The sequence below is a fragment of the Dicentrarchus labrax genome, unplaced genomic scaffold, assembly GCF_905237075.1.
Source record: "Dicentrarchus labrax unplaced genomic scaffold, dlabrax2021, whole genome shotgun sequence".
In the NCBI taxonomy this organism is placed as follows: Eukaryota; Metazoa; Chordata; class Actinopteri; family Moronidae; genus Dicentrarchus; species Dicentrarchus labrax.
This window is the reverse complement of record NW_026136708.1, coordinates 14,312,787-14,336,515: the sequence shown is the minus strand read 5'-3', so window position 1 is coordinate 14,336,515 and position 23,729 is coordinate 14,312,787. Positions and strand designations below refer to the sequence as shown.

General features: G+C 38.4%; 1 protein-coding gene across 3 annotated transcripts in view; it reads right to left on the bottom strand.

The window, feature by feature from the left end:
* The window catches only part of rgs6 (regulator of G protein signaling 6), an 87,769-nt gene that overhangs the window by 20,514 nt on the left and 43,526 nt on the right, over positions 1-23,729 (bottom strand). For all 3 annotated transcript variants that reach the window (XM_051410108.1, XM_051410110.1, XM_051410109.1), the window contains 2 exons: positions 2,748-2,844; positions 164-214 (listed from right to left, as the gene is read on the bottom strand). In XM_051410108.1, the coding sequence (XP_051266068.1) occupies positions 164-214; positions 2,748-2,844 (148 nt within the window). The remainder of the gene's footprint in view (positions 1-163; positions 215-2,747; positions 2,845-23,729) is intronic.

Here is a 23,729-nt window from a genome sequence, read left to right as displayed (position 1 = left end):
AGAGTTTTCATATTTTCTTCCTCACTCTGGGTTGTTTTGGCACTTAATTTACCAGTATTAACTTGTGAAAACTTAATTTCTTAATGTGTTGTCATGGGAGCCTGTGGCTATTAACAGGGTAATTATATTAAGCATAAACCTATTGTTATTTTTCAAACCTTACCTGGATCCTCGATAGACAGGTTCTTCATCAGCCACTGTACAATATCTGTACCTAAATCAGATCAGACAGAGAAAGACAAATGACTGTTATAAAGTGTATGATCACAAAGAAACACTGGTTTTCTATTATTTACTCCCTTCAAATAAACTAAAAATAAACTTAAAAAAACTAAAGGAAATCACACAAGATGAGTGAGTTAATTAATAAGAAGGTAGATGATAAATGTAAAAACTGCACTAAAAATTAAGTGTAATGGAAGATTTTGTTAACCTTAAATGCACAGTGGAAAATCTGTCTGACATGGCTCAGGCAAGCAATCATGTTCATATGTTCAAGGCAATGAATTAAAGTTTTATCCACATTGCATTTACTCATATTCCCCGACTTCACTCTCTTTTTTGTGTTTCCCCAGAGGGAAATTGGAAACACCAGACGGAAACCTCTAACTGGGGGCAAACTCCTTAATTAAGCCAATAAGGAGTTTGAACATTGTGGGAAACATTTTGATAATGTAAGTACCCAACTCAACACAATCTGTAACATATAGGTCTTGTGTTTTTAGATATTTTAATGTGGAAATGTCACATTCAAACTAATTTAGATGCAGAAGCAAAATAAGAGTTATAAATTAATATTAATTAATTAAGGAAATGACCTACTTCGTCTAAAGCAGTGGTCTTGAAAAAGAAATACTTTAATAATGTAAAATTATGTCACACCACTGGCACTCGGCAGAGAGATATTTAGAGAACAGACATAATTTTATGTGATTCGTATGATTGGTAAACATACTGAACTAAAAAGCTTTTTTTTGCGGTGGAGATAGAGTATCATCTCATCTGTGCTTCCCCTCTGATTTCTGAGTCCCGAGGGAGGCTGTGTTTAATCCTTCATCATTCATTAGTTTCCTGGCCCTCGGCACTCAGCTGCAAACCTTTGAGCTGCTGATCTGCACATCTATCCGCTGCTGTAGTAATTGTGTTTATTGATACGCTCATGCTTTTGGCATTTTGGGGTAATGCATTTTCCATAAGTGCACAGACTCCGGAAAAAAGAAGAAGAATGTTAATAGCTTTTCTTTGTTTCCATCATTTGTTTGGATTGTGTCCAACCTCCCACTGTGGCTCCAGTCTGTTAAAGCGATTTAGATTAACAATCGAAGCAACTACAGCCAGCAGGCAAAGTGGCTGACTTCAATTTCTACCTGTCAGGTACAACTGGATAATAATGTTTTTATCATTCTATGTTAAGTGTTTATTTACGATTGAGTATGTTTTCCTAGTGATTCACATCAATACAGTTCCACACATTGACATCTACAGTTCGAGCTCTACTGAAGCAGTCAGAGGTTGATTGCCTTGCTTAAGGGCACCTTGACAGTAGGAGGACAGCATTACTCATTCAGTTTATGTACTCTCTTTTCCAAACACTTAATCATATATTGTCCTCCCACTTTCCCTCCAGCTATTAAGCTATTCTCCAGGAATCCACTGCTGAAGAAACACAGTAGTGGCCTCGACAGAACCAGAATGAAATACAGCTACAACACATATTGTATTTTGAGCTTTTAGCTCTATTGCCATTGCCATTCACAGCCACTAGGCTCTTTGCGTAACCCAAAACTGAATGCTGTAAGTTGACATCAATCCTGTGGGGACTGTTGTTTAAAAAACGAATTTTATGTATAAAAAGATTATGCAGATATGCTTTACCTTACAGCCCCATAATTTCCAAATGATGAGGAACAGGAAACTAATTCCTGTAATTATACAGAAATTTTCCTTCGAAGAAAATCTCCCTTTAAGCCTTTATTCTCCCTAATTTTGATTTGTATGTTTACTTGTACAAATTATTCGCAATTTCTTTCAAATTTTTACACAAATGCATGTTCAGCTGACTTGTGTAAATAACGCTGTCTCTAGTTTACTGAAAATTAGTACCAAGTAACCTAGTTCTATGCAGGAAACTTCCTTGGAGAGGATTGGGAAATTACAGACCTGTAAAATAAAGCATTACCGATTATGCAAGTTGAAAGGAAGTGGATATCTAACTATTCCTACAACATTGGTTGTTTGTTCAACATGCAAAGCTGCTCATATGAGTATTTGATGACAAACCAACAGACAATTAAAGAGCATTTTAACATATTTCTGCTCATTGTTTTGGTTTTGTGTCAACTTACTCTGCTTGATGTGTAAATGAGTAACTGTTTTATGACATGTTCATCATAATATAAGTTGAGTTAAATTAAAGCAATGCAACAACACATGTTTACCTTTTTCTGATACAGACCTCTAATGGTTGTAGAAAAAAATACTGTGTCTAAAGGAGCAAAGGAAGATGTAGTGTGATGTTGTTAGGCAGCCAAATAGTGATTGACCTTATTGTGTCAACAAAGTGTGTTTAAGTGGAAGAGCCATTTCACATGGCCACAACCAAATCTTAACCATAGTGGTGGCAGATCAGAAAACACAGGAATCATTCTGCCACGGTAGACCTGCAGATAGGGATGTCAGATGAGAAAACGTTCATATGGGTAATTTTGGAAGGCGGTGAGAAACAATATATAGTTTGTAGTTCTTACCTGTAACAACACTGGGGATTTTGGTCATGAAACTTTTGACAGTTCTGATGGGCACACCCTCTGTCTCATCCTGGATTTGAGTGACGATGTCTTCAATCTGCAGAGGAACAGAGACAGACAGGGAAGAGGAGATATAGTTAAATCAAGATGGATAGTATTTAAACTTTAATAGTATCCATTTGAGGCAAGGCATAATTGAAGGAATGATTAAATGTGCCATATTCAGTATATTAATAAACCATCACCACATTTCTGCCAGTTTCTACTCTGCATTTTATATTTGCCATGTGTCTTATTTAGGGGGTCTGCCTACTTCAAAGTTTCCAGTTTAGCTTGAAATGGTGCATCATTGGTAGAACTAATTTTTCCAAGATGTGATTATAATATGGTAAATCATCTTCAGACCATCTAATTTAGGGAAGAAGATCAGCGTTCAGTTCACTTTACTTCAGCTTAGGAAGAAGACACCTTCAAAAGTTAACCCTTTTAAAGAGGTTGTCTAATTTGATCCCTATATGTTGTTACCGTACATAACAATGATATCTAAAAAGCTGCTACAACAGCATAAAATGGGAGGAAAATCACAATCCTGAATCACATTAAATCATTTTATATATAAGCAGGAGATGAGGTTCAGCACACTAGGTGCCTATGACCTATTATCATAACTGTACAGATGTTAAATAAAACACATCGCCCACTTTACACTGTAGTAATCAGATTAGAGCATGAATAACTGTTGTTTTGATTACAATGCTGACACCCCATCTCTACACAGCTGCTTTTTTTTGCGTCAGAGAGTGGGAAGTGAGAAGTTGGTCGCTTTGGAGACCGCTAACGCGAAACTACCACACAACTCAGCAGCTATATATAACCTCAGAATCAAATCCAAGAACAGAGAGGTAGAGAGAACAGAGAGAGAGGTGGCTGCATATGTTTTATACCATTAAAGCGATCACATTAAAGAAGTGCTAAAAAAAAAAAGACAACAGTAGAAAATACCATATGTGCAAACTCAGTCATGCATGCACAGATCTCTACATGGAGGAAAAACACTTTCAACTTCCTGTGCTTCTAACACATACAGGTTATATTACTGCAGATATGTCCTCATGCTGTGTGCATTTTTCTGACCCTTTTAGCTTTATGAGTATATTTATAATGTGTGAGCTAGCTGTCAGTGGAGCACAATTCAGCGGGCACCCACGCTGGGTCAAAGATTACATGAGTACTTCCACAACAGACTCAAACAGACTCTACTTAATGTACAGAGCTTTAAATAGACAGAACATACAATAAATTCTGTACCGCACAAATCCTCCAAGATCTCTTGAAATTATCAAACATTGTGATATTACACATACATGCAAAACACTGTTAGTTTCGCTTTGCTGCTATATTTTTTGCTTGTATAAGTAGCTGATGCTTCATACTTGTAATATTATTGTGAATACAAACATGAGAACATGTGATCATTTAGCGAGGTGGAAGCTCAGGGAGGAAATGCAGGGTGAGCTGGCAGTAAATCTGCTACAGAAGAGAGAAATTCAGCTGCTTCATAAGAACAAAAAGACCAAAGGAGCAAAAGCATCATATTAGTTGTGGGCTGTGTATTTTGCATGCCTCAGCTAGTTAAATATGCTGTTTTCCCTGCACACCAGCTCTCAGAGCATGACCATCAGTAGTTCCTTGAAAATATCACAATTGGGCAATATGGTTTGTTTATTGATAACCTTATATTTGAACTAAAAAACTAAATAGTAGACATAAATAATCATCATCATTGTCCCTGACACTGAAAATTTGAGACTTAGGACTACACAAAGGCCCCTGAGAACTAAATAATAAAAGCAGACAATCAGTAATATATGGAGCAAACACAAGGTTGTACCGAGGCCAATCCCCTTTGAGATGTTTAATCTCTTGTAGTCATAGTTATCCACACATGCTTCTATATACAGTATAGGTTTTGGCCACTTAAAGGAATCGATCAGCACACACTTATTTGCTAACTTTTCATGAGAGGGCATCAGTCTAAGGATTGATACCCTCTCTCATGTCTGTAAATTAAGTATGGGGCTAGACCCGGAATATAAATTACCTTAGTATAAAGATAAATAAACTGGAAACAGGGGTGGGGGACAACTTGTTTGGCGCTTTTCCACCTCTAAAGCTAACTAATTAACACGTTATGTCTTGTTTGTTTAATCCAAGTAGAAATATAAAAACAAGCTATGATTTTACATAGAATTGTGATCTTGGTGGGGTCAATGACTTCCTGGAGTCTCTGCAGCGATAACAACTTGCTGTGCCAGGCCAAGAAATAATTACAGCATGTAACTCCTCGTTAAACCACAACTTGTCATCTTTATTTCTGTTTGAGTTCAGTTTTGGACAGAACCATCCTAGTTGTTTCCCCCTTGTTCACAGTCGTAAAGCTAAGTTAAGGTAATTGTCTCCTGGCAGTATGGAAGTATGAAAGTGGAATCAATCTTTCTCGAAAGGCAATAAGTCTCAAAATGTTGACCACGAGTCTGAGGGTTATGGTGGGAGCAGAACGAACAGTTTAGCCCAGGTATCAGCAAAGTGCATTACTCAAGCACACTAACATGCAAATATTAAAGAAAGGTTACACAAAAAACCCTATATCCCATTCACCTTCCAAGAAAAGATATTCCCAGCCAGTAAGAAGATTAAAACTGACAAGCCTCCTGCTTTTACCTCCTTGGAAAATCAGACTGCTGTCACCCTCTTCCCCTCTCTCGTTGAAAGAAACAGATCCTGGCTGCCTGCCATAAGCAAGGGCAGAGGCAGCTTCGGGCTGCACGTCAGAATCAATATAATAATACGATTCTAACAAGACCTTGATGGTGTGTTGAGACAGCTGGTCAAATGACTTTAATGGCTTCCGCTGTCATGAACAATTCATTCTTGCCCCACCAATCAAAATGGATAGTCACAAAAGGTTTATTGCAAGTTAGAACAGCCATCAACCCCAGATGGTAGGAAAAGATGCCAAGATTGTGTCCTCTAGGTTTGAAGATAAAAGATGCTACAATTTATAATCCAGAAAAAATACAGGAAAGTGAAACTTAGAAAGTTGAGTCGTAGCTGCATTAGATTAGTCAAAGTCTTTAGTATGAAACCAACAGCTTTACATAAGTATATCTTGGATTATTAGCACGGATTACATTATTACCACAGAAGCTGTCAAAGATACAACTAAAATAACTTAGGGAGCATCAAAAAGTGTACCTGAAATTATCATTTGTCTACAGTAGGTGGTGTGGATTCAAATACAGATTGAGTATTTCCCTCTGAGGTACAGATCACACAGCCCCAACCCCTACTGTCACTCTCCTGTGATTGGATCAAACCAACAATCAGCTTAGTTTCAGCTTCTATTCTCAGAACCAGTGGTTCTCAAACTGAGAGAGCACAGTGCCATGGTGGGGACAGCACACAACCATTGGGGACATATGGAGAGTATTTAAAGTTAAATAACGAAGAAACTTAACCATTATTATTGTGGTAGCACTTTACATTACAGCTCTGTCATAACATGGTAATAGTGGGGTAATAGTTTTATAAGAAATAGGTAATAATTAAGTAATATCAAAATATACAATTACTAAATAGGTTTGCATCGTTGTTTGCATGTTTCCTCATTATTGCACTTTTTCAGATCCTTCTCATCCTGTTACATAAATTGCAGTCTATTACCCAAATATACCTGTTGACAATACCTGGTTATTACTTTGGTAAATACATGGTAATGCTACTATCACCCCACAATTACCATATTATTACTGAGCTGTAATGTGCTACCATTATTGCCCAGAGGTGTGAGGTAAGTACAAATGCTTTGTTACAGTTCTTTAGTTCCCCCCCCCCAGGTATCTGTACTTTACTTCAGTATTTATTTTTCTGATTACTTTTTACTTTTACCTCTACATGTTTAAACAAGTGTCTGTACTTTCTACTTTTTCATCATTGCACACCTTATTTTTAAGCTCAGAGGATCATACATGCATATGTCATATGTGACATGTGTAGTACAACTACGGTATTCACATATGTAACTTACCATAAGTAATTTACCAGGAACTGGCCAATGTAGCACTCTGTGGGATTATGTTGGATTGTGTTTGGAATATATTTGCTCCACTGGCACAACATAAAGGTCTAAAGGGGGCTGCCTTTTTTCACCCCTCGCTGCCGTCTGTCTGTTTTGAGATGAGGATGAGGGTTAGGTTGGGCTTGTCGTCGAGATGGTAAAGGTTAGGGAATGTATTATGTCAGTGAGGGTCCTCCGAGATCCATACAAACATAAATGCACAACAGCTGAGTGTCTGCTGTGTTTTTGGATTGTGCAATGTTCTTGTTTGTTTGTGTTCTTGCTTTGAACGCAGCCCAGTAGGAGCAGATTTCATCAGACTTATTGCAAGCCACTCTATTTAACGCCCCGTGGGGCAGTGGGCTGCCTGATTACAGTGTTATCACCACAAGCTTAGCATGGACAAACTAGGGGATGGCAGGCAGCCTGGCAGACAGGTGGGTTATGGGGCGACAAAAACTATGCTGTTGATTGGGGTTTAATGATCGCCTTGGGCAACAGGATGGCCATCCAATTGAACTCACCAGAAATGCGGATGCCATCGTCTCTGTCCCTTAGTAATCTGTTAATAGGTAAGTGGGTATCATATTTACTGCAGTTTTATGCAAGACTGGATAGTGAGGTGTAGGCAGGCAAATATGAGCACAATATTCTTCCAAACTGATTTATGACAAGGTTCATCTTTAGAAAGTGATTCATGCTACTGAGGCGATGAAGAAATTATTAACATTTTTCAGTTTGGGTAAAAACACAAATACCACAATGTGAACATATTCCATTACAAATCTTGCGTTCTAAATTACAAAAGTACAAAAGTATTATCAGAAAAAGTGTACGTAAGGTGTAAAAGTACTAATTTTGTGTTATATTATCATATAATATATCATTATTACAGCTTTATGTTAAGCTAAAAACATGGTAGTGTCACTTCTGGCCAATGAGAGAATAGTAAGTTACATAAGAGTTATTCAGAATAGTAGGCTAAAGCATCCTGAGTCAGCCACGTCGACCCATGGGGAGAAGCCACAATAACTCTCAGCTGGTCCCACAGTGTGGGATGCACTCACAAATACATGCAGTCCATCAAAAGTTCCCTTCATTTAAAAGATACCCCCCTTTTGAATTCCTGACCCTGAAAACAGCTGCAATTAGCCTTTTTTTTTCGGCACAAAGAGAAATTTGCAGGAGAGGAGACCGACAAGGTCATCACTGTGGCTATAATGAAGAAGGTAGACATCCTGCTGAGAGAGAAAATGTCAGCCATGGCCCTGAGGGGTGGGGATGTCTGCACAGAGATACCTAGGTAACACATTTTCAGAGAAAAGAAAGAAAATTACCTCCTCCAAAACCCTACAGTGACAGTTTAACATGCTCCCAGATCGATAGCTGACTGGCTGAAGGCCAGCTGGAGAACAGGCAGACAGCTTAAGTCGACCATACAGGGAGTAAATGTTTTAGTCGTTTATTTAACCAAAGCCTTGACTAATACGGTTTAACCATCTTAGATATCGGAGCCATTAGAAACCTACAAAAACTGAAAAATGTCACCAAGAGCAACATCCTAATAAAGAGATAAATAAAATGAATGAAAGTGAAATTTGAAGATTCTCAGTTTCCTCCATGGCAACAGCACCAGTCAGCTGTCAGCGAATGAAAAAGGTAGGTTTACCAGCAGTGTTGCTTAAAATTAGGTATGTAATTCAAGTGCTGCTGGTCATATTTTATATAACTTGGAGAGCAAGCTCACTTACCTGGGAAGAATACCATGAACTGATTAATTTAGATGTCTGGGGAGGCACAAGCATGTGATCAGAATAGTCATAAGAGACCATTTGCTGATTTTGCTCCCTCCAGAGCTGGTTTAGTGCATCTGCATATTACCTTCACAAGATCCTTCATAATCAAGTGCTGAGACACCACACTGATTGCAACATGTTCCTCCATGCTTTAAGTGGCACTCGCATAGTGACAAAGAACACTCGGACAGAAAGTCAAGTGACAACAAAAGGAAAAGGAGATAGGAGATTGCGTGAAAGAACTTGCAAATAGCCAAATGTTGGGCACATATTAAAAGCATGAGCTTAAAATATGCAGTGTTTCACCAGAATATTTTGTGAATGGGCTTCAGGGTCATATAAATAATGAAATGTATTCAACATAAAGCAACATGCAAGGCTGCACTCTCACTTGAATGCTGCAGGTACACACAACACTACTATTAAAGCTTTGGGGAAAGGACTCAAATGTAAGCTTATACAGATTGTTATAATTCATAACATTTGAAGAAAGAGAATGCAATATAATATCATTATCCTCCAAATTATTTTCTGAGGTGGAGGTGATGCAGCGAGATCTGATCCAAGTTCAAGTCCGTTGATGGAGGCAACCATTCACTATATGCCCTAAACCCCTGTCAGCACCATATATGTTTTTTCAGTAAAATAACCAAACCTCTGGCCCTATGCAAAATTTAGATTCAGTGACAGGAACTTCTGAGTTTAAATAGATTCAGAAACTCCTGGTAAATTACTTCATCTGCATTTTAGGTCAATGCCATGCACATATTCTTCATATAGCATGTTTATTTCTGAGCTGTTTTCCAGCCAGACACATTATGTCTGAAGAGACTCATTATCCACATGTCCCAGTCGGCCAGTATGTGGTATTTTATATCACCGCAAACCTTCTCAAAAAGTCTCCCAACATTTGATAGCTCAGTAAAAATAACTTCATTACGATCCCTTGAAATGGAAAGCAGCTCATTTCATGAGTAGAAGCGCCGGTAATATGATGTTATTGGCAGACATTTTGTTGACACAGGGTTGAGCATCATATTGCTGCTAAAGTTAACCAAATATCAGGCTCTGAGAATGTGGCAATAAGAGACTCAGTATTTTTGTTGTCAAACTGATTTAAGCACTATACTTACAGTACTTCAAAAGGGTGAACTGTGCACTAGTATAATACATGCACAGTATGTGACAGCAGCTTAGAAAATGTTATATAAATAAAACATTGGAAGCTTGGTCTGGCAAAGCAAGGCTAACTTGGAAACAACCTACATACAACAGGATGCTTAATCTCAGTACCTGCTTGTACTAATCACCTGCACTCTCCCCTCGTCCTGGAACTCTCAGCTGAATAGTCACCAGATAGTCAACATATTTGGCTGAAATCACCAGTTAACAGGGTCACTTGTTACACAAAACACTGTGACCAATTGGGATAATTAGCGTGCCAGTCTGGTGTTTCCCATCGGGAGTTTTTCCAGAGCAGGTGAGGCAGGAGCTACATGACAGTCTATTGTGCTGTATGTTGTCATCCTGGGCTGTCAATTAAGGGATACTGACTAGCACTGTGTTTCAGACAATGCTATTCCTGTGTGGAGTCTCTTCAGCCTGACCACTCTGGGACGCTTTATTATCTTAAAAACCAAATACTGAGCATGAAATAATGATGTGACGTCACATGCAGTTGTAGTGGTGGCATGCCATCCCCTTCAGTTGGTTATGGTGACAGCCCATGTGGCCATATTGAGGTTTAAAATTGGCTGCTGTTTTAGCCCTGGTTTGGTTCAGTATTCACTGGTATTTTAGCCTTTTTCCAGTCAAAATATCACTAGTGTTTTAATCTTAGTTTGGTCTACAAACCCTTTGTGTTTCAATGCTGGTTTGGTTCTATATTCATTAGTATGTTAGCCCTTGTTTGGTCCAGTAATTTCCGGTGTTGTAGTCCCGTTTGGTTTACTAGCCCAACGCAGTTGTTTGAACAATGCTGCATTGTGAGTTGAAGCAAGACATCTCTGTAGCTGTACACCAGGCTCTGTATGTTTAGACACAACAGTGGTATGAGTAGTGTGTGACCATGTATAGACGTTTTGGTGTGCGGATGTATGTGTAAGTGTCATCTCAGGTAACCGTTCCTTCTGAGACCAGGCTTTCCTTTCAGTAGGGCACCTTTCCTCCCCTGCAGTGTCTGAATCCCAGCTGCTGCTCAGAGATCTCTGCACCACTGCAGATATCACATGGTTTGCCATAGAGCGGATCACAATCAGGCTGAATATTAACATTAGATTGCCACGGGTTATTCCAGGGATGACTGTCCTTTTTGCATTTTATCATCCTGCATTCTGGTATATTTCATATTGCTATAAAGATTTGTAGCATAGTAATCTCTGATCTATAATCTAAATCCTCTGAGAATAAAGGCTTGTCTCTCACTAAGAATTACATTTTCAGCAAAAGGATCATAGAACTTTACAAAATCTTTTCATTAGATTCTCTAAGGAATCATACACGTATATTAAATTACATTATCAACCCACTATCATTATTATAGTCCCAGTGTAATATATGATCTTGTAATATGCTACTGTATTATAATTTAACCTCACTACCAATCCAGCTATTGAATATTATCATAGAATTCATACTTGACTCATACTGCTTTGAATGGAATAAAACAGGGTATAATCATGTATTATTTCCTTATCAATTAATACTCTATGAATAGGTAAAAGTAGAAGTACTGGTTCAACTTTGTCACTCAAGTAAAAGTGAAAAAGTAAAGGCTCTGAAATGTACTCCGTACTCTCTTGTCTCTTTCATCTTATTATGTCGTAACGTCTTTTCAACATTTCTGTTTTTCACATCTATTTACATGTATCATGTCACACATTGTTAATGTTGATCATTTTGAAAATGTAAGAGTGTATAAAGTACAGATGTTTGAGTAAAAATGTGTACTTCATTAATTCCAACCTCTGTCTATGATCCCTATTTGTTATATTATAGTTAAAGAAATATTCTCCAATAAACCTTATAAGAGGATTTTGAATAAGAAAAGGCCAGGTTCCCTAAAGCCTCTTCGTGTTATATAAGCTCACAGTCTCCATTGTAAATCAGTGAACTAGAATGATCTTGGTGGTAGAACATGTTCATCCTGAAGCTCTGGACTAAATTCAGAGAGATTAATGAGCGTAAATATGCATTAAGAAGTTATCTTTGTGAAATTACTCCACTTGCTGTGGGGTACTAAAATACAAATTTATAAAGCAGGCAGAGTTATAAACAAATTATTTTGAGGCATAACCATAATGAAAAGCAGAAGTAGTAGTGAGAAAACAAACAAGCCTGCACTCAATTGAAGATTTCTATGGACTCGGTCTCTAAAGTGTTTTCACTCCCAGGCTTTCACAAGTGTTTATTATAAGTGATTTGTACACTAAATTAGTCGATTAATGTCTTTTCATACAGCTTGCCAGCAACAACTTATCAACAGCTAATAAACACACAGAAGTTAGAGGCCAAACATCGGGGAGTGAGTGCCTGTCTGTGTTACAGCACTCATGCTGGGAAATATTATTGAAAGCGCATCGGTTAATGGTAAATGCACTGAGATGCACTACTTCTAGGACTGTGCCAAGATGAAGCTTTAGTTTAAAAGGTGATTATTATGATCAGCTCTGTAACACAGCATTATTTTTTATTTCTCTGTTATTTTTACCTATAGCTCCTAAGATGAAATTCTATGATAACCATTGAATGACTATTCAGTATAAATGGAAATCAACTCATTTAATAAATATTAGCAGATATTACGCAAGAGTTGAGCTTCACGTTGTAGCCTGAACTATCCAAAGTGTGTTTGAGGAGGGGGAAATTAAACTCTACTTATTCAATCTGTTAGATTTTAACACTATACCTACTGTGAGTTTTACACTTGGCATGTGTACTTACAGCATACGCTTTGTGACAAGAAATTACATTGTGTGTGTGTGTGTGTGTGTGTGTGTGTGTGTGTGTGTGTGTGTGTGTGTGTGTGTGTGTGTGTGTGTAAACTGAAGTCCAAGCAACCTTAGACACAACCAAACAACTCAGTCTTTCAAGATAGACCTCCAGCTGCCATTTGGCTTGGTTAAAAATGATTTGGTTTGGCTGGCTCAGGCTACCTGGGAATGTTTTCATAGCCAGTGTGGACACAACAACTACAACTACAGCAACTCTATCAATGTACATATGGGCATTTGAGAATTGTTTTAAGACATCAATGTCAATGTTTTTAAATGCAAAACTGTACTTGAGCTGCTAAATCACTATAATAAATAACCATAGTTATTAAGTAATAATTGAGATAAATAATCCTTTAGTTTAGGTATTTTATCCTCGTAATGATGTTAGTTCAAGGTGCATTGTATTATATAGATTGTATGTGTAAATATTATGCAAATTGTCAAGCATTTTTGTTGTTTTGCAATTATCTACCTTACAGGCAATGCATGTAGTCTTGCCATGTGTGACTCCCTTTTCTCACATTCTGAATTATATTTCCCTAATCTACATATCTCCAATGAGCTATTTGCTATAAAAAGGAAATATATCATTTGCACACATTGTCAGTAACATGAAGAGGCTAACTATGATATGTCGACCTTTTGTTGAAGTGTGCGAATAATAAGGATCTGATAATAAATCTTCTCTGTGGTGGAAATTGTTTAATAAAGTCTGAGCACGTACATTTCACAAACATGCACGTCCATAAGACTACTGCAATAAAAGGACTTTGGTAAGCCTCCATTCACTCTAATATCTCATGCAGGATATTAGCAGCAGAATTACCATGCCAACCTGGCAAAGGTCAAATTAGTTTTATCAAAATTATTAAATGTAGTGACTTTGATCAAAATGTATGTGTGTGTGCGTAGGCATCAGTCGCACATTAACACACAGCGTCTCACACACAAGCACCAAAAATGCCATTCACACAGAGTGGGTGTAATGACTGCAGAGAGGGTGAAGCTGTCTGCCTGAACAGTGTATGGGTTTATGTCTGAAGGTCAGATAAGATGGGTTTGTGACAGTGATGATGAGTCTTACTGGTTTTAGCCCAGTGCATCTGGCAGAAGGTTGATGTGACTGTTAATGGAAGTGTAATGACAACAGGATGGCTTTTCCACAGTTGACTGCCGATGCATCTCTGCCTGACAGCCGATGCCATCCCTGAGCAATTTATAAGATCAATCAGGATTGTGGACCACAAAATGAAAAAGTTACAAACAAACAAATTATATTGTTCCTCTTACTACCAATAACCAATAAAAATATCATCTAGAATCATAGTGGCTGAGTATATTTCAAAAGTACTCATTCATGGCTACTGTTCATATTCAACACAAAGTGGCTGGATATGTACCGCTGATAAATTACAGTTATCAGGAGTTTAATACCAAATTTTTTTGGAAGATAGGTTTGTTCTCGGTTTGGAGTTGTTAGATATGTTTCTTAACACAGTTTAACTACAGCAGAGCCAATGTCTACAGTCAAGCTGTAGCAGCTCTGTGAGGCTGTACTTAGGGCAAAGCATATCTGCAGTTTCATTGGGAGTGTGTTAGCAGCCACACTCCCGATGAAAATGCAGACATGCTATTCAACTGTTGACCAAATTAACCCACTTAATTTAACGTGTTAGCATGCTAACATTGTACTAATCGGCAGTAAATACAAAGTGCAGTTGATACTTGTATTTAGTCATAGCCCAAAGAATTGGACAAATAAAAATGTCACCTGATCACCAAATGAAGGTACTACATATCATGGAAATCCACTTGCTATGTTTTAAGATACCCCAAATATTAACCTGCTGGTGGCGCTAGAGGACAAGTCAGGGGCTCACCAAAGTCATTACGATACATCGTCAGTGAACCATGAATGTCTGTACCAAAATGTTGTGCAAGTCATTCAGATGTTGAGGTATTTCACGTGATAAGTTAAAACTCTGACCTCCAGGTGGTGCTAGTTTGTCTATTCATTGTCTGTAGCCATTAACCAACAGTTTCTAATATAATACTGGAGTAAAGTGGTGGACCAACTGACCAACATCGGCATTCAAAAATATTAACGGATGTAGCATATTGTCCTAATTCTTCACTGTCATTAATACCATACTTCACTTAATCAATGACAAATGTGTATCCTTGCATGCTTGTAACTGTTAGTATGTCATTTGTTCTGGTGCTCCACGATAATGCTACTATACATGCTACCACATAATGAGTGTGAATATTAACAAAACTGGCTAATAAAACTGGCAAATATCATACAAAACTAAAGTACTGCTGAGAATTAACCAGGATTTCATCTCTCTGTCCATGTATAGCCCTCTCTAAAGTTCAAAAATTCAATTATGCAACATATTCATTCACGTTTTGACTTTAACAAAGTCAAAAAACTGCTGTACTTTGACCAAAGGTCGTCCAAATAGCAAGAAAGACACAATTAGAAATGTTAAAAATCCATCAGAGCCAATGCAAACCAAGTTTAGCCTGTATATGGTGATAAAGTATAAGGTATATTTAACCACAACAACTTAACAAGGAAATACCCTCCACTCTGATTTAAAATAGTGACAGCTCAGATCTCCAATAATATCAGTGTGAGCAGTTTAATAGTACTGACATTTGTGGTGGGAATCAATTATATATCTCTTACCTAGAGAGAGACTAAGAAATAATATAAAAAAAAGGAATGTTAGACAATTGTTATTACTCTGGCTGCAGGAGGAATAGGGAATTACAGCCCCAGCCTCCCTTAGTATGGTTAACACCTTGGGGACGTGACACCTGCTGTGGGGACAAGGTGCCCTGGGCGACAGTAGTGCAACAGGCCGTCTACCTGACTGCAGCAGGACCCAAAAGATTATCTGGATTTAGGCATGAAAGGCCATTCTTTTTTACTGCCCGCTTCAATCAGTTCTGCCTCAGCAAAGAATCTAATATGAGTAAAGAAAGGCTGGAAAAGAGGGAAGAGGAGGGACAACTACTCTACTTTTTTAGAAAACTACAAAATAATATCTTATAGTTTAAAGCCCTTAAACTCACATTATCAAATAGATGTGTTTTTACTTATATGTCTTAATTCGACTCATTTTCAAGGTGCCGTCACACCATATTTTCCTTTAATGAGGAGAGCGAGACATATTTGCTTCCAGTTGTGAATTGACCGGCATCACTGCCTGGAAACATAACACCAGCAGCTGACAAGGGTTGATGCTGCTTATGTGCAGTGGGATAGGAAAATGTTTAATGAAGTGTGTAGTTTACATCTTTGTGGACTGTTGTTGTTAGCCTGTAAGCCTTGCCATCTCCTGCAATTTATGCCTACAATCCTGATGGCATTTCCTGTCTGACCTGCTTTTGGCTACACCAAGCAATTAAAATTTGCTATACAAAATCCGACCACATCTTCAGGACTGTGCGGACATGTACAAGACTTAGTGATTGACATTTATCTCACTCCCCTGTGAGTTTTGTTGGAACTCTTAGGCGGGGCCAACTTACCCGGTAACCTTTTTATTAGTAAATGGAGCTTGGTGACACTGGAAATCCCACCATAGCTCTGCCATATTCAACCTGAGTAGTCTAAACAGCCTAACTGAGATAAGGGTGCAGGACATCAGTATGCCTGACTCTGGCATGTTTGGTGTAAAAATAGATTAAATACTAGATTGTGCAGTTTCTTAGTTATGTGAGTGGTTGTATAATACTTAGTATAGTATTTGCATACATGTACATGCTGATGTCTTGTAAACAGGAAGAATCAGTAATAATTAAATTCTGGAGATATAGTGGGAAAAGGGCACTCATTGCCACTGGAAACAAAGCTGGGAATATTTCCCTGTTTGAGTCCCAGAAGGACAAACAGTTGCTTTCATTGTAAGTGTCAAGGTATATTTTTAGCCACTCCTCAGGAGAGCTTTAAGAGTCCTTTCTTTGTTGTTTTGTTGTATGCTGAAAATGATTCCCATCTCGTTGTTGGGAGATGGATGCTGGCATGGAGCCCTGCTTCAAGACTGTGGTTTTGGCAGTTGTGTTGATTGCCCTTGTCTCTTGAAGGACATCGTCAATCACCAACTGGAGTGTATGTGAACAACAATTGATGTTTTGTGGTTATTTTGTTAAAGCCCCCTTTCAACAGCTTATTCCTCTGGCATGGAGAGTTTCTTCTTGTGCACTGAAAACATTAATTTCACATTGGTTTAAATGTCATGTAATTGTAATTTGCATAGTTCAGCTGCTTCACTACCCCCCTTGTAATTCTATTTGGATGTATTACATGTGTGGTTTCTTCTATGAAGCCCACATTTTTCTGTATACCAAGTATCAGCTGTTACAAATCAAATGTCAGTCAAGAAGGGAGAACATTTGTTCTTGACGAAACAGCCCTGTGGCACCTTGAATGTGCTTACTGTCACACTACATTTAAAGCTCTACTCAACAGGTGAAGAGGAATTTTGCTTGCAAACACAAGGAGGTAGGATTATTGAAAACTACTGTTTCTCTTTAAACTTCCACTGGGTGAATTTGAGCAAACTGAAATTTGCTGAGCTGTAGGGCAGTGGTGGAAGAAGTATTCACTTGCAAATTGGAGATCAATCCTTTCAAATCCTAGGGCTTTCTGATGCTCGTGCACAGGTCAGAAGTACGGTTATTGTTTTCATTGGTGGAATGTGTCAAAATGAAAGAAAATGGAAATAATATTGTCCTGAAAATCGCAGCATGCATGTTGCAAATTTGCTGTCCAAAATGGAGAAGCTAGTGTAATGTACACTTTTAGTTTACCTTATTATGTAAGAGTATGAACTACTCCACAAAAGGAGGAATGCAGTTATTAGGCGGGGTGGATGGTTCAAATTAAAATCTTTTGAATAGCCTACATAAAATTAACATTTATGACATCAAACTACTTAGCCAACCAAGGCCAACTGTTTTAGCTGTTAAGACAAAGAGAAAGTGATGAATTCCTTAGCCAGAAATGTTGAGAGGTCAAAGTTTTCATAAAAACCTTTGGTGATTGAGTTTCCTGTCTGGCAGAAAGCCGACTGGCCACAGACAGCAGAATGTGAACTGAGGCCGAACACTCCCTGGGCAATAATCAATCCAGACAAATTTTCATTGCTCCCAGCGAGGAACACCAACAGAGCTGACCTCGCGTCTCGAAGCCAGACACATCCATACCTGGCAGAGAGTGAGTAATCATCACAGGGGGAGGTTGATTATTTTCTATTTCACCCATGGGAGTCCAGTCTGCCTACTGCAAATTATAACATTACAGTGATATCAAATAACAATTTACTGCACGTTTCCCTTGTGAAACTTATACTACAGATAAGAATGGCCATTTTATTATCATTATCCTTGCCGTCCCCATCAACTTTATCGTCATCATCACAGCTGACAACTTCCAGATATTCCAGAGAGATTAAAAATCATTTTAAAGACTTCTGTAACATTATGCCCCCACAAACGCACGGTGAAATGATCCAGAGCGTAGAGAAAATTCACATGGAGCTCGGAATTCCAGGTGTCTCAGCTATCCTCTTTCTTTCTAATCCTTGTTGATTATTGCAACCCAAGAAGACACAAAACAACACTGCAAGTGTAACCTACCCAATGCTTCTTAAGCTGCAGATGCCTGAGGCAAATAATATTGGCACTTGCCATTTTAAAAAATCCTTTGGGAAGTTTGAGCTGTGTGAAATAGTGAAAGTGCATTTACAAAGAGAAACTTTAATCACTTTAAATACAAATTATTCAAATAAAGGCAGCAAAGGAAAAAGCACTTGGCATTTCCTTTCATAGATGAGACCGTGCCCATTTCAACTTCATTCTTAGTTTGTCAGAGAAATCCATTAGCCTACAATTTACTGCTCTCCTGCTGCACTGTCAGAGTGAATAGGGACGGGTACGTGGGTGTCTCTGGAACGGCACTCATTAAAATCTTTTCATCTTACCTAACACTTCAAGGATTCAACATGAAATAGCACTGATAGAAGAATGTCAGGACTTTTTCCAAAGCTTTTTGGGATCTCATTAAAGATTTGAAGTCTGTCAGAACAACATTATCGTTTGGAGATGCATGCGTTTTGACAGAGCCGTGTCCAATAGCATATCTCTCATTCTAACGCTACAAGACGCAAGATGTACAGCAGATTCTTAGCTTATGTCATTAAATCTGTCATACCATGTTATCTATGCTAGCAGTGTTGCTCTTGACAATGTCAGTCCACCACTTTGGTCCAGACTAAAACATTTCTCCACACCCACTGGATTGATTGCCACGAAATTTTGTACAGTTTCATGGTTCCAAGAGGATGTATCCTACTGGCTTGGATCCCCTGACATTTCTAATAGCACCACCAGCAGGTTGACATTTGTAGTTTAGAGTGAAATGTCTTAACAACTATTAGATGGATTACATGAAATTTAGTACAGGTTACTCTAAGGATGAATTCTTATAACTTTGGAAAATCTTTATTGTAATTAGGTCAAATTATGTGAGTGTGTCTGCCTGGTAGCATGTTAGCGTTTAGCTCAAAGTACAGCCTTAGAGCTGCAAGCATGGTAGTAGATTTTTGTTAAACACAGAACAACTGTGTCTACATACAATAAAATAATTAGACTCTTCATGTCCCTGAAAGGACCAGTGTGCAGTTTGTAGTGGCATCTAGCGTTGTAGTTTAAGTGTTTGGTTTGTCCATTCTGGGCTACAGTAGAAACATGGAGGTTCAGCATGGTGGACTCCATGAAAGGCAACTTGCTGCATCTGCAGTCTAAGGTAAGTAAGGTAACAAAAACATTACAATTCTTAGTTTCAGATTATACACTCATTAAAATAGGCAAATTATATTTTAGTTACGCAAATAGGAAATCGTATTGAATTAAATTATAATTAATATGAATCTTGGACTGGCTGTAGCAATGGGAGTTTAAGGTAGGAAGAGATATGTGGGTGCTGGAAATGGGTATTCAGTTATTTCTGTGCAGATAGAATAGAAGAGCTAAATTGCCAAAAGTTTCTTCACAGGGACTAAGAAATATGCTTAATGGGCAAACTTTAATTGATAAATAAAGAAAACAGTAAGTCATAATTACCTTACATTTCCACAACAAGTGCATAAAAAGGGAACCACACACAGCTAAAACACAACCTCTCAAAATTACATAACACTTTCACGTACACTGACAAATACACATAAACCCACACATTTTCTTTCTTTTTTCCTCTCTTGACAAAACAATCTGTCAGATCTGGCCGACACAAGAACACACAATCACATCTAAAACCTTGCTTTTTGTTTGAACAAAACTGTCAGAATAAAATCACATACACACACACACACAAATAAAACCCTGGATGCAAGTGTTGTTCAGAACACGCATCTGATCATTTCACATTCCCATTGATCAGTGGGTGGCAGAACAGTCAGGGACAGACGGCTGGGCTCTGTTCTGTCTGATGTGATGCAGATTGGGCCTGATCAGAGCTCATTTGCAGGATTAAAGAGGGGGATATGTGTGGTGTCAATTGCCATGACTCCAAGTCCCCTCACCCTCACGCTGGGGAGCAGTTCATAGGCCATTTCAGAGCGCAACAGGGAGGACTGAGATCTAAGAAAGATGCCAAAGGCCCAGCTCTGGCTGGTGGTGAAGGCTGAGACTTGAATAGCTCTGAAAAAAGCAGCACTCTGGGTCATTTCCTTTCCCTCTGTTTATTTTCTTCTTCAAACTCAGCATCACTTGTTCAGAGGCACTTTTCCAAGTACTAAAGAATATACAAGAATCAGTGCAAATTGTAAGATTAAAGTATTTATCTGAGTCATTTTCATGGCTCCTAGGTCATCTCTTCCAAAAGGAAAATATACTAAAGACACAGGAGCAGAACAGTTGCTGTGAGTCGGGTGTGAGCAATCCGTCTTTACACCATCTGTTACACTATTCTTAGTGAACGCTGGACACAGTGAAGTGTTCTCTGAGGCGGTTATTTTTTACATTATGTCTCTGCGGATGTTGATAAAAAAGATAAGCCTATTGAAAAATACTCACACCTTTGGTCTTCTGTGTACAGGCTTTGATTTCTTTGAGTGCCAATTTTAATTTCTGCACTGTGCTAATAAACTAGTGCTGTGAGGCGATTAGGAGAGAAGAAATTTAGTCTCAAAACTGTAATTTTTTAATGCACATAGCCCGAATGCCTTGAAGATGTGTCTGTAATTGATTTATATTTTTAATTTACTCTCATAGCCGAATCAGTCCAGAGGAATTATAACATCTGAAACTAGTCTTTCATCAGCCTACTTTTTGCTGCACAGTGCATGGTCAAGATTTCCTCTAAGCTTTTGAACTGGTGCTAAGTAAATACACATCATCTTGATTTGACTTTTTATAACTGTTCAAATTTGCTGATTGAGCCCTTTAAAGCTGGTCTGTTTTGTATAAGTGAAGTCAAAAGTTAATTAGAATAAGATATTCTATAGATTGTTGTTGTGTGACCTGTGATACATGCTGAGAATGGATTACCAGGGTAATGTTAGGAGTGTGTGAATGTATTGATTGTGCTTGGGTTTAAATATGTGTGTGCTTGTTGGTATGAAACCTGTACTCAGACAAGAAAGAATAAGTGTGGGTCCCCCAACAGATTCAACAACAAAGCATGCTGTCTACATTACATCCTCTGAGGTCCAATTAGAGTGAAGACTGAACTCTCTCTCATACTCTACCTGCCCCACTGAAATAGAGCCATGACACCTTCCACAGAGGATTTATTCTGAAATCCCCCTTAAATCTCAAAAGAAACCACTCTAAAATGCCCTTCTCAATAGGTAATTCTTATGTTTGGACTTAAGATCTTAAACAATTAAAACATTCATCAAGCTGGTTGCCTGGATTGTTCAGCTTCACCACCCTGAAAGTAAACCATTTCAAAAGGATAATTTTGTCTCAAATCAGTTTGACAACATTATTTGTGTTGAGAAAATGTTTTAACAATTATTCTTCTTCATAGTTATTTATTTTACAAGATAAGATATATACTTTATTGTATACAGCCTCATCTCTTTCCCTCTGTCCCTTAAATCAGGAGTGAATAACTTGAAACAAGGGTGAATAAATATCACAAATTCCAAACAATCTTTAAACAACTGGATTTGTATTTAAATCAAATTAAATTATCATTCTTCACTGCAATTGATTTGTGTCATACAAGCTTAACTCCAGCTAAGGAGCTTGTAAATGTTGATATATTTGCAATGCAATTATTTTGCTTCTTTTGTTTGTCTGATATTGTGCCATGACAGTTTTGCCCTTTAGAAGCCCTTGTTAAAAAGTGTGTATTGTCATATTAGGGTCATTGCATAAGAGTTGCAGCGATGCTTGCAGCTGTAAGTGACTGTAAGCAGGGGCATTGGCTGGACTGTTAGTCATCAGGGGCTGAGCCCATACAAAGAATTTAAAAATGTACATCTAAATAGACTTTCCTTGCATTCTTTCTTGCATGTGAGGGCTACACATTGCTTAAAAATGTTAGAATTGGAGAAGAAACTCTCACGATTAAATTATATCAAGGCTTAAATGTAAGCATAATTTAAGCATAATTAAGAGCATGACCGCTTTGAGTGACAGGTGGGAGATTCAGCTCCCCTTACGCTCCGCTCTTGGCCCACTTTTGGATTAGCCGATACCTGGGGGATTCAGGTTCTTCAGAAACCTTTAGGTGACATCACGGAGACTATGTCCATTTTTAATTATACAATCTATGGTTCTGGGCTAATGTATGAACATGGTTGCTTAATATGGTAGACTCTGTAGGAGAGGACCCACTCCTTCTGTAATTAAAAACAGCTCATTTTAAGGTAACAAAAACAAAACAATTCTTATTTTCAGGTGATTATACACCAATGAAAAGATACCTATGAATATTATATTCCTATTCTGCCTGTAGATCCTCCTAAATGTTACACACTGGACCTTTAAATTGCCTTAAATTATGTATAGCAGTTTTCTATGGAAAGACCATTACCAATGCCTTAAAAAGTAATGCAGGCAGAGCAATTTTCCAAATTATAGATCAATAATTATTTAACCTTTCCCGTTAAGGAACATTGGTGTAAATGTGGCCCCATGAGGTACTCCATCAATATAGGTACATTACCTAAACAGTGCACTCATACATCTTACCCTGCAGGGCTTGTGTCTCTGGAGGTTTCGGTCTGCTGACCGAAACCCCCTGAGCAAGGACTGGGATTCTTCAGGGCAATAGATCTGAGTAGGGGGAGCAATTTTATTTTTCAAAACAGGCTTGTCATCAATGTTGCCGTCTGCTCAGGATCTACTGGCTCAGCACTTCAGCAGCTGAGGCCATTGAACACTAATCTGAAATACTGACCAGCCTCAAAATATCCACAGTAAATAACAACCCGGACTGAACCTTAGTTTAATTTAGTATTTTCATTTCAAAGTGTGAACTTGAATCTATGGAAAACTTAGGTGATTTGTTACAATGTGACACAACCTTTTAACCAAAGCAGAGGTAAGACAGCTTTATCTTCAAGGGATGAGAGAAAGCAGGGAACAAATGAACCAAGACATTCCATTTATTGGTGTTTGTATTCAAGGTGCAACAACAGCAGCACAGTTTCCTTCAGTTCTTTGGAGTGACCCCCATATTTCAGCCTTGCATCGAGGAGCACCATCGATTGCTGTGATGGCCCCCCGGGAGCTGCTGGCCTGATAGATAGAGGAGCAGCCAGACATCGCTCCTCCAACCTTCTGTATCCTCCCGGGGTCCAAGACAGGCCTATTCATCGTGGCCCCATCTCAGAGCCATATCCTTTTTTTCTGTCAGACCCAGGAGATGAATATGCCCATTGGTTTTGCCATTGTGGAGATTGTAGGGTCCTGAGCTGCCTCTGCTTTCAAGCCATTCTTGAGAGTCCTCAGGCAGGAGAGCATACAAGTGCACACTTTGACAAAGAATGAGGGAGAAAACACTCTGCAGAAGCAATGGCAGAGAGAGCACTCTGCAAATGAACAA